At 40.4% G+C, this 12986-nt stretch overlaps 1 protein-coding gene across 1 annotated transcript in view; it reads left to right on the plus strand.

Moving 5' to 3' along the window:
* Positions 1 to 12986, plus strand: part of Pnn (desmosome associated protein-like protein pinnin) — a 118985-nt gene that overhangs the window by 18783 nt on the left and 87216 nt on the right. Inside the window, exon 2 of the mRNA XM_053782303.2 lies at positions 595 to 690. Coding sequence (XP_053638278.2) covers positions 595 to 690 — 96 coding nt within the window. The remainder of the gene's footprint in view (positions 1 to 594; positions 691 to 12986) is intronic.

A 12986-nucleotide genomic window follows, 5' to 3' on the forward strand; every position in this document is an offset into this window, starting at 1 on the left:
GCTCTGTTATTCCTCCTGCCTTGTATGGGGCCATCAACACTGAGTATTATTCCAGATGAGAGATCACAAGTCATTTGAGAAGTGTTTCCACTGGCATTATTTCCTTTGTTTTGAAAGTTCTCGTTGTCCACCTTTTCATCCAGTCTGTTGTGACCTTGGTCTTGTTAGTGTTCTTTGAAAGAAAGATCAACTGACATAATTATTCCCAAGTCTTTCAAGTGTTCCTTTCGTTTTATTTGATGTTCCTATTGAGTTTTGCATACAGTGTTCCTTTTGATTTCTTCATTCTTTCCATACCTAAGGATCTGGAATTTGTCACCATCTGTTGAATAATGCAGTGAGAGTTTAGTCCTTCTCTCTTTTATCCTCTTTTAGGGATGGGATGATATCAGATTTATGCCATTACCAATACTCAAATTCTAGGCCCATATAGATACCATCAAAATTAGCTGGTAACCACTGATATTGGCACTGTCAACATTACGTAGTCAGTGCCTACTAATACTGTTAATTTTTCCATTACCAAATACTGTCAAAATTGGCTGATACCCACTTTTTTTTTTTGTTTTGTTTTAATTGTCATTGTCTTTCCAGCCAGCGTGCTGACCTGCGGAGAATCCGCCTCTCGTCAGGAGGACGAGATGATGAGCCTCCAACTAAGCGAAGGCCCCCTGGGGGGGTCTTTGCTAGGTGAGTTACTTATTACTAGTGCACTTAATTATTTTAACTATAATACAGGCACTCCTCACTTAACGACCTACCTGTTTAACCCTTTCAGGGTCCGTCCCGTAGATCTACGGCTTCACGTTGAGTGTCCAAACCGTAGATCTACGCCAAAATTCTAGCACTGTCAAATTTAGCGCGAAAATGCTCATAGGCCTACATGTGAGAGAATGGGTCTGCGTGGTGGGTGTGCGCCATAAACAAAAAATCTAGGCGCCCGCATAGCATTGTGGGAACGCCGGCTGAGTTACCCTTGTTCACCATGCCTCGTCGCAAGTCAGCTCTCGCTCCCCGGAAAATTGGGACTCTCCTCTTCCTATCTGATAGTTCTGACAGTGATGGAAGTGGAAATGAAGATGAATTCTACGGCTTTGATCAGTTAGTGACCGAAAAGAATGACCAGGATATCGATAATAGTACAGAAAACCCTGACAATCCTCAACCTTCTACCTCTGGTGTGGGCACTCGTGACTCATGGTCGGTTGTTCCTCAATGCAAGAGAAAACTAATATTTTCGCGTGGCCAGGCCTCTGACTTCAGTAATGATGATAGTGATGTGGATTGTGATTTTATTGCGCTCGACGATCATTCGAGTAGTGATAGGAATCATATTCACCAGTGAAGCGTCGGTATGTTCGCCGCCGCATGCACTCGGGTAGTGTACCCTATGCTGTGCCCAGGGGACAGAGTACATCCCGGAGTACATCCTGTGGCCCAACACCAGTTTTAGGTAGTGATAGTGAGGATGATGTGGCTACACTTGGCATGGATAGACCACAGGCATCAGTGGATGGTGTTAGTGGTGATGGTAGTGGCACCGCCATGCATGACTCGCCAGCCCACGCTGGGACCCACGCTGCTGACTCGTCAGTTCAAGGACAAAGCGGAGTGTCAGCCACCAGCCCACCACAACCACAACCACCCGCACAACCAGCCTATGATGTCCAGTATCCACCAGCCAACCGTATGTGGGATTGGCAGCAAAATCCCAATTTTGTTCCCAAGCCTCACCACTTTGATGACTCTCAAAGTGGAATTCTACCTACTTGTCCCCTTGGAACCACGGCCAATGAACTGGAATTCTTTGAATTATTCTTTGACCAGCCATTGATGGAAACTATTGTCAGGGAAAGTAATAAGTATTTTGAGTACACCCTGGCAAATACGATCTTATCACCACAGTCAAGACTACACAGGTGGAAAGAGACGACTGTTGCAGAAATGTATTTGCTTTTTGCAACAATAATGCTTATGCCTCATGTGTATAAGTATAATATAAAAGCATACTGGTCCACAGATCGGCTAATTTCTACCCCAGTCTTCAGTGAAATCATACCAGTGAACAGGTTTATCTTACTCTTACGTATGTTGCACTTCTCTGACAAAACCAGGCCTGGCAGAAGTGACAGGTTATACAAGATTAGAAATGTTTTCATGTATCTCAAACAAAAGCTCAGCATATACTTTTATCCATTCAAGAATCTTGTAATTGATGAGTCTTTGATTTTGTTCAAAGGTAGACTGTCATTCAAGCAATATATACCGAGCAAGAGGAAACGCTTTGGTATAAAACTGTTTGTACTCTGTGATTGTGACAGTGGCCTGGTGTTGGATATTGTTGTATACACTGGTAGTAAAACATTGAAAGATACCAAGATGTTATTGGGTATCTCAGGTGACGTAGTGAGAAACATGATGGCACCTTATCTTGGTAAGGGGCATACATTATATACCGATAACTGGTACACAAGCCCATTACTCAGTGATTTCATGCGAGTGAACAAGACAGATGTGTGTGGCACAGTGCGTTCTAATCGTAAACATATGCCCAGGCTCAACGCAGGTGCTCGTGGTGATGACGTGCAGGTGTTTACTGCCAATGACATCATGGCATTACGATGGCATGACAAACGAGATGTCACATTGTTGACAACCATTCACCGTAATGAAATGCAAGACAGTGGCAAAGTTGATCGAGTGACTAATGAACGTATTCGAAAACCAGTGACAGTGATTGATTATACACAAAACATGCGCTTGGTTGACAAATGTGACATGCAGATTGGTTTTGTTGACTGTGTTCGTAAGAGTTACAAGTGGTACATGAAACTTTTCTTCCATCTCATGGACATTTCAATGCTCAATGCATATAATATGTACCAAATAAAGACTGGCAACAGACCACTGTATGGTGAATTTTGTTTGTCTGTTGTCAGACAACTCATAATGAAGTACCAGGCAACAACACCTGCTATACAACAAGGTCCTCGAATTCCTCAGGATATACCCAAGCGTTTGAGGAGGGAAGGTGATCATTTCATAATACAATTTCCTTCAACTCAGAAGAAATTTGCTCAGAAGAGATGCATCGTCTGTGCACAAACAAAACGACGGCAACAAAGACGCAAAGACACTCGGTTTATGTGTGAGGAATGTAAGGTGCCTCTGTGCATGGTGCCTTGTTTCAAGGAGTTCCACAAGCTCCAGCAGTTCTAAAACCATGCCCAGTGATTGTAAATATGTAAATATATGATAGAACATTAGTATTATACAAGATTTGTGCATGTTTATTGTAATAAACAACAGTGGTAAACAATAATATGCTAATAACTTTAGTGCAGTTATTGTGTTCAATACAGTGAGTTTATATATATACATTATATACAGTATTGGTCTCTCAGGCCCCAAATGTTAGTAGGAATAGAAAAAAATTGGAAAAGAAAAGAAAAAATGTAAAAACCGCAAGATAATGTAATGCGCGTATGTGGAATTCGTCGATGTTGCCGCCACCACATCATTTTTGACAAACTTCTTGGCACTGTATCTCGGTAAGTACTGATCAGAATTTTTTTTTTGTCTTATTACCTTCACAAAAATATGCTCTTTAATTCTGTAAGAAAAAAAATAATTTTTTTTTTTTTTTTCAAAATTTCTTGGACACTGGAGCACCACTTCAGATTTTGGCCTTGTACCCTGAAGGGGTTAGCAACTGCTCAGACTTACGACCAGCTTTCTGACCAGTTGGTACTATAAGCTGTACAAGAAATTTGGTCATGGAAAAAAAAAATATTTACTGAAAATGACATTTGGCCAGAATCTAGTGTTTTTGGGACTTGGTTCTTATAAAAGAATGCTAGTGCGATGTTCTCACTGGAGGTAATCATGTAATTAATTATCTTCAGTTATTCTACAAAAAAATAAAGTTGCTAAGTTTTTGACATTTGCAAAATATCTTGCCCTTTACTCCCACACACATCCCAAAATATTTGTAATACGTATTTCCAATACAGTGGTACCTTGACTTACAAGTGCCCCAACTTACGAGTTTCCGAGTTATGAGCTGTTGCTCGGTCGGTTTTTGCGTTAAGTTGCTAACCAAAATCCGAGTTATGAGCAAGCTTCAGATATGCTTCCACTCGCAGGAGAAAAGAAATATCAAAAACCTTGATAATAACCAATGTGTAACATCTTTTCAATTTTCATACCACTGGTGTGTCATCCTGCCAGAATGTTATATAACATATGCCCTAAGTATAGAGAAACAATTCTGGAACATGTGTAATACATGTTCGGCTGGTTGGGTGGCCGGCTGGCTGATTTGCTTCGGCTGTCTCTCTCTCTCCTTCTGTCTGTCTGTATCTGTCTCTATCTATCTCTCTTTCTCACAGGTACACATAAATACAGACAGGAAGACAGAAACACAGGCAGACACAGATAAGCAGAGACAGAGATAAACATAGAGTTAGACAGACAGAAACAGATAGACATGCTTATGTGTAACAGTGAAAAGTAAAGCCAAGGCAATGCACGATCATCAAATGTCACTCCACGAGTGTCATTCCACTGGCAGTGGAGTGACACTCATCTTACACCATGCTTCAAGGAGTTTCATATATACTCCAGCATTTCTAAAACATTGCTGGGACCTGGCAAAAAAGGCAAAAATCATTTCTTATTTATAAATACAAGTACCATCCGACTTAAGACTGAGCTTGGTTCCAACCAAATGGTCATAAGTCAAAATGGATGTAAGTCGAACCTTTAAAAATTGTCGACTTACTGGGTAGGGCATAATGTCAAACCTTTGCTATATAAACTACCTACATAGTACTGTAATGTACAATCATTATTTCATTCTCTTTTTCCATAATGTACTATTGATATATTTTAATCATTTATGTACTGTATACAGTGGACCCTTGGTATTTGATATTAATCCGTTCCTGAGAGCTCATCGTATGCCAAAATTATTTGAAGGCAAATTAATTTTCCCCGTAAGAAATAATGGAAATCAAATTAATTTGTGCAAGACACCCAAAAGTATGAAAAAAAAAATTACCACATGAAATACAGTGGACCCTCGACCAATGATATTAATCTGTTCCTGAGAGCTCATCGTTAATCGAAATTATCGTTAGTCGAGTTAATTTTCCCCATAAGAAATATTGGAAATCAAATTAATCCGTTCCTGACACCCCAAAGTATTGAAAAAAATTTTTTTACCACATGAAATATTAATTTTAATACACACAAACTGAAGAAGACATGCACAGTTACATGAAGATCTGGTGATGATTGATGGGATGGGAGGAGGGGAGAGTGTTGGTGTTAGTGTTTAGAAGGGGAATCCCCTTCCATTAGGACTTGAGGTGGCAAGTCCTTTTCCGGGGTTACTTCCTTTTTTCTTTTAATGCCACTAGGACCAGCTTGAGAGTCACTGGACCTCTGTCGCACAACATATCTGTCCATAGAGGCCTGTACCTCCCGTTCCTTTATGACATTCCTAAAGTGTTTCACAACATTGTCAGTGTACAGGTTGCCAACACGGTTTGCAGTAGCTGTGTCAGGGTGATTTTCATCAAAAAAGGTTTGCACTTAATTTAAGCCACATTGCACACATTTCCTTAATCTTTGAAGTAGGCAACTTCTTCAATTTCTCTATCCCCTCCTCCGAAGCAGTTTCCTCAGGTGTGGCCTCTTGCTGTTGAAGATGATCTAGCAGCTCATCAGTGGTTAGTTCTTTATTGTCCTCCTCCACCAACTCTTCCACATCCTCCCCACTAACCTCCAACCCCAAGGACTTCCCCAATGCCACAGTGGATTCCTCAACTGGCATAGGATTCTCAGGGTTAGCCTCAAACCCTTCAAAATCCCTTTCGACTACACATTCTGGCCAGTTTTTTCCAAGCAGAGTTCAAGGTCCTCTTAGTCACTTCTCCCAAGCCTTACCTATAATGTTTACACAATTGAGGATGCTAAAGTGATCTCTCCAAAACTCTCTTAGTCATTTGAGTTTCTGAGGTCACTACAAAGCACCTTTCAAACATAGCTTTTGTGTACAATTTCTTGAAGTTTGCAATGACCTACTGGTCCATGGGCTGCAGGAGAGGAGTGGTATTAGGAGGCAAAAACTTCACCTTAATGAAGCTCTTGTCCGCAGAAAGTTGCTCTGCCATGTCTGAAGGATGACCAGGAGCACTGTCTAATACCAGGAGGCACTTAAGGTCCAATTTCTTTTCCAGGAGGTAATTTTTCACAGTGGGGGCAAATGCATGGTGTAACCAGTCATAGAAAAAGTCCCTAGTGACCCATGCCTTACTGTTTGCCCTCCACAGCACACACAAATTAGCCTTGAGGACATTATTTTTCCTGAACACACTGGGAGTTTCAGAGTGATACACCAATAAAGGCTTCACTTTGCGGTCACCACTAGCATTGGCACACGTCAACAGAGTAAGCCTGTCTTTCATAGGCTTATGTCCTGGGAGTGCCTTTTCCTCCTGAGTAATGTAGGTCCTGCTTGGCATTTTCTTCCAAAACAGGCCTGTTTTGTCACAATTAAACACTTGTTCAGGTTTCAGTCTTTCACTGTATGTACTCCTTGAATTCCTGCACATATTTTTCAGCTGCTTTGTGGTCCGAACTGGCAGCCTCACCATGCCTTATCACACTATGTATGCCACTACGATTCTTAAATCTTTCAAACCAACCTTTGCTGGCCTTAAATTCACTCGCATCACCACTAGTTGCTGGCATTTTTTTTAATTAAATCGTCATGCAACTTCCTAGCCTTTTCACATATGATCGCTTGAGAGATGCTATCTCCTGCTATCTGTTTTCCGTTTATCCACACCAATAACAGTCTCTCAACATCATCTATCACTTGTGATCTCAGTTTCGAAAACATAGTTGCACCTTTGGGAAGAACAGCTTCCTTGATTGCCGTTTTCTTGCCCACAATAGTAGCGATGGTTGATTGGGGTTTTGTGTACAGCCTGGCCAGCTCGGAGACACGCACTCCACTTTCATACTTAGCAATGATCTCTTTCTTCATATCCATAGTAATTCTCACCCTTTTTGCTGTAGGGTTGGCACTAGAAGCTTTCTTGGGACCCATGGTGACTTATTTTGCAGGTGCAATCACTACAAACGCTGTGATAATATGAAATGTTCCGATTGTGTGTTTGGATGGGACCGCGGTGGCTGGCTGGCTTGTAAACACTGGCACCCACGGGACAAGTGAGGTGTGCTCAGGCCACAAGTGGACGCATCTCGAATGGAACGAATAGCGTTGGTCGGGTTTTTTAGCGCTAGTCGAGGCAAAATTTTTGCGTTAAAATGTATTGGTAGTTGGATTTAACGTTAGACGATGCCAATGTTGGTCGAGGGTCCACTGCATTAAGTTTAATGCACACAAACTGAAGAAGACATGCACAGTTTGTAGTACTCTACTAACAATAGAATACATGACACTTACCTTTAATGAAGATCTGGTGATGATTGATGGGATGGGAGGAGGGGAGTGTGTCGAAGTTGTTAATGTTTAGAAGGGGAATCCCCTTCCATTAGGACTTGAGGTAGCAAGTCCTTTTCCGGGGTTACTTCCCTTCTTCTTTTAATGCCACTAGGACCAGCTTGAGAGTCACTGGACCTCTGTCGCCGTTCCTGTAAGATTTGTCTAAAATGGGTCATAACATTGTCATTGTAATAGTCACCAGCACAGCTTGCAATAGCTGTGTTAGGGTGATTTTCATCCATAAAGGTTTGCAGTTCAACCCACTTTGCACACATTTCCTTAATTTTTGAAGTAGGCACAATGGATTCCACAACTGGCATAGGCTTCTCAGGGTTAGCCCCAAACCCTTCAAAATCTTTCTTAATTTTCATACTAATTCTCACCCTTTTTACCACAGGGTTGGCACTGGAGGCTTTCTTGGGGCCCATGGTGACTTATTTTGCAGAAACAAGCACCAAAAACACTGTGATAATATGTAATGTACCGAATGTATGCTTAGATGCGAGCACACTGGCACTCACATGGACGTGTCCCGGACGAATCGCGTGTGGCGGGTTTTTTAACGAGTGGCGAGGCAAAATTTTCGTGTTAAAATGTATCGAATACCGGAATTAACGTATACCGATGCCATCAAATACTGGGGGTCCACTGTATTATGTTTACGTGGTAGTGGACTGTATTGTAAATTTTACCTCTCGTACAGTATTTTATGTTACTGTTATCTTTAACCCTTTCAGGGTCCAAGGCCAAAATCTGAAGTGGTGCCCCAGTGTCCAAGAATTTAAAAAAAAAAAATTGTTATTTTTTCTTATGAAATGGTAGAGAATCTTTTTGTGAAGGTAATAAAACAAAAAGTAAGAAATTTGATGGAAAATTGACGAAATTATGCTCTCGTGAATTTTGATGTGTCAGCGATATTTACGAATCGGCGATTTTGCCGACTTTGACTCCCATTTTAGGCCAATTACATTATTCCAGTCGACCAAATTCTTAGCTATTTCACTAGTATTACTTCTATTCTATCGATTGAGCACAAGAAATCGCCAAGTCAACCATTTCAACTACAAAATAAAGTGACCGGAAATTGGTAATTTGGCCAATTTAACACAAAGTTCAAAATATTCCAATTTCAAAATAGGGTCCAGAATAAACAATGTAGGTATTCCTGGCACTAAACTAACATTTCCTCTGTTCATTAGTTATGTTTTGAGGCTTTACAAATAAATTCCATTTTGAATTTTTATTCACATAATGAATTTTTATTCACACCAAAAAATAGAAGATTTACTGTTATGCAATATTGTAATAATTGTATAAATATCATCACATTTGTGAATGTATATTAGACCCACCAGCCGGCGTGTATAAGACGTGTGAGGTCGTTTGTTTACTCTTGAACATCGGCAAAAATTTAACATTTCCGCCACTTTGAGCTCAGTTTCAAGCCATTTCCAGTGCTAACACCAATCAAAATTATCTCTATTTCTGTGATATGTCTTCCATTCTATCAAATGAGACCAAGAAATCACAAATACAACTATAAAAAACATACGAAAAAACACTGCAAAGTCGCTGTTTTAATCGAAAATCACGGTCTGTTTTTTTTCTCTCATTATACACAGTGTGCTGCAGGATTTGTTTTATGTGGTGCACACATACCACATAGATGTATTCTCTCATATCTAGGCCCAAACTTACCACTCACAGTTTATCAGAGTGAGCTGAGCTCATGACGTAGATCTATGGTTTGGACCCTGAACGTAAAGCCGTAGATCTACGGGACGGACCCTGAAAGGGTTAAGTATTGTCGACACAGTGGAATGGGAGAATACCACTTGTATTGATATTCTGTCTCCAAACAAACTCTCACTGCCACAATTCCTAACATATGTAATGACATACAGTGGACCCTCAACCAACGGTGGCACAGACTAACGCCAAAATCGACTAACGGCACTCTTTGGTGCAAAAAAAAAATTGGCTCTGCCAGTGGCGAAAAACTTGTCTAAAGGCTTTCATCCCAAACGTGTCCATGCAGCGTGAGCGGGCCCAGCCACTCCAAGATTGATTGTACAGCCAGTGTGACATTGTTTACAAGCCATTTTGGTTGATTTCACGTGTACCTGTGATATATTTTGTATTATTCCAGTGTTTTTAGTGCTTGTAACTGCTAAATAAGCCACCATGGACCCCAAGAAAGCTTCTATTGCCACCCCTGTGGTAAAAAGGGTGAGAATTACAATTGAAAAATATGAAAGTGGAGTGTGTGTGTCCAAGTTGGAACGGCTATATAACAAACCCTATTCAACCATCACTACTATCTTGGCGAACAGAAAGGCAATCAAGGAAGCTGTTGTTGCTAAAGGTGCAAGTATGTTTTCAAAACAGAGATCGCAAACAATTGAAGAAGTGGAGAGACTGTTGTTGGTGTGGATAAACGACAAACAGTTATCAGGAGATAGTGTGTCTCGGTCAGTAATATGTGAAAAGGCAAGGCAGTTGCATGATGATCTCATTAAGAAAATACCTCCAAATAGTGATGATATTGACGAATTTAAGGCCAGCAAAGGCTGGTTTGAGAGATTTAAGAATTGTAGTGGCATACAGTGTGATAAGACATAGTGAGGCTGCCAGTTCAGACAAAAAAAGCAGCTGAAAAATATGTGCAAGACTTTAAGGAATACATAGACTGAAAACTAAAACCCCAACAAGTGTTTAATTGTGACGAAACGGGCCTGTTTTGGAAGAAAAAGCCAAACAGGACCTACATTACTCAGGAGGAAAAAGCACTCCCAAGACACAAGCCTATGAAAGACAGGCTCACACTTACGTTATGCAGTAATGCTAGTGGTGATTGCAAAGTGAAACCTTTACTCGTGTATGACTCTGAAACTCCCAATGTTCAAGAAACACAATATAGTCAAGGGCCAGTCAAGTAAGTTATTCAGTCAAGTCAGTAAGCTATTCAGTCAAGTTAGTAAGCTATTTGTCAGGTCAGTCAGTCAGTCACACAAGCTTATGTTTACCTCTTTTTATGTGTACAAAGTAACACTTCATTAAGGCCATAAGTTATCTCTTGTCTAATATCTTTGTTTTCTTTGTTAATTTTAAGACTTAAATGCTTATACCTTTTCTTGCCACTTTCAGCAACACTGATATGCCTTCTGGTTGTCATGATTGCTTGGCGGATACAAATATAGTAATTAAAAGATTAAAACAAATCACAAACACAGCTAACTTGTAGCAGAGAAGAAAGACTGGACATGTATGAAGGAAGTATGAGTGGTGGGGTGGTGTCGAGGGTGGGTGGGTGGCAGGGGATGGCAGGAGGTCTCTCCCGCTGATCCACAACAAGGCCGCTTGAGGAAAAGGGGATTTTTTTTTTCCTTCCAGCAAACCGAACCGTGTTAAATTAATTTTACAACGTGCGACATAAAATTGTGCCGATACCTGAATTGACACTGTCAGAGTTTATTTTCTCATTATGTACTGCGTGCTGCAGGATTTTTTTATACTGTGCAACTGACCACACAGACCCATTCTCTTGCATATGGGCCTACCAGCTTTCTCCCGCTTGATTTGACGCCGCTAGAATTTTGGAGTATTAATACGTCAGAAACACTGGCTCGTAAGACGTATATATACCACCGAAACAGTCAAATATACTAAAGATGTTATAAATGGTGCATAGGTGACATTAAAATAATATCTAAAGATGGTTGACACAAATCCACTACCAGTACAGTATGCTTGAAATATAGGTCAGGGGTGGCTCCTCACTTAATGACCAGTTTGTTTACCAACCTATTCTTAGAAACAAAACTCAGTCATTATGTGAGGAGTACCTGTATTTAAAAAAGATACAGTGGACCCTTGAGTTAAGAACCAATCCCAACATGACAAATTATGTAAGTGTAATTTTGTAAGTGCTTTTGCAAGTATATTTTCGGGGGTCTAATACAGATTAATTTATTTTACATTATTCCTGATGAGAGGAAATTCGTTCAGTAACAGCACTTGACCAGCCGTCTGGAACGAAAAAGTTCGTAACTCGAGGACCCACTGTATATTGTTTCTTAGAAGTCACATTGTACTTGGTTGAGATTTTTTTTAATTGATAATTTTTACTTATATTATCTGGCAATCCCTTACTTAGTAGCCATTAGTTTAGTGTAATTTTGCATAACAACCAAGGAGACATTAGGGAATAAGGTTTATTAACCCTTAAACTGTCTACATAGATCTCTATGTGCACGTGATCTATGTGCACATGTGCAGCACTCTGAACGTAGATCAACGTTTTATTTTCATTCCTTCAAATTTGGTGTGATAGGCCTGAGCTGCCTAGATACGAAAGAATGGGTCTGTGCACTCAATGTGCACAATATGAAAAAAATCAGGGACCACTTAGTAGCTTGTGGGAGCACCAGTTCAGTTGAGTACCAGCTAGAGCAAATAGCAAGCAAATAGCATGGCAAACACCAGGGATTGACTGATGTCATGTGTATTAACATTCCCATTTGAAGAGGAAAGTAAAAATAGGTTTGATAAATACATGAATGGGTGTGGGTGGTGGGTGTGAGTTGGACCTGACTAGCTTTTGCTACTATGTCAGATGCTGTGCTCCTTCCTTCAGTGAATGTGACATGACTAGGTGGGTCAATTGGTCTAAGCTGGGGGGTGATATGATCCTGCCTTAGATGGGTCAGTAGGCCTGCTGCAGTGTTCCTTCTTTCTTATGTTCTTATGTATTAGGCAGACTGGCCAGCTGGCTGGCTGGCTGGCTTTGGCTGTCTCTGTATCTGTCTATATACAGTGGAACCTCCACTCATGAGTTTAATCTGTTCCATGACCTTGCTTGCATCTGGATTTGCTCATTAGCAGAGTCAGTTTTCCTCAAATTAATTGAAATGCAATTAATCTATTCCACTGGAATTCTGTACTTCAGTAATTTCCCTAATACCAACTCTATGGCTTATTTATCTATCACAATTCATCTAATGTGACATAAACAATATAAATAACATAGAAACCTGATATATGCTCTAGAATGAATAAAATGTCATTCATGTAGTGGTATCGTCGGCGGACAAGAGTTCGTCTGGAGACTGGAAAAAATACTCTGTAAATAATTTCACTATCATCATCTATACGGCTTATTTATCTATCACAGTTCATCTGTTATGACATAATAAACAATATAAATAACATAGAAACCTTGTATATACTCTAGAATGAAAACAGTGTCATTATGTAACAGGTGGAGGCGGCCACAACTGCTCCCGCTTTGTTGTGGTAAACACTACCATCTAGTGACGGCCTTTTGAAGCCGTCTATTATTATACATGTCTTATTATATAGTACTTTATTATTATACATGTACAGTAGGGCCCCACTTATACGGCAGGTTAGGTTCCAGGCTACCGCTGTAAAGCAGAAATCGCCGTAAAGTGGAACACCCTTTTTT

The sequence above is a fragment of the Cherax quadricarinatus genome, chromosome 6, assembly GCF_038502225.1.
Source record: "Cherax quadricarinatus isolate ZL_2023a chromosome 6, ASM3850222v1, whole genome shotgun sequence".
Classification (NCBI taxonomy): domain Eukaryota; kingdom Metazoa; phylum Arthropoda; class Malacostraca; order Decapoda; family Parastacidae; genus Cherax; species Cherax quadricarinatus.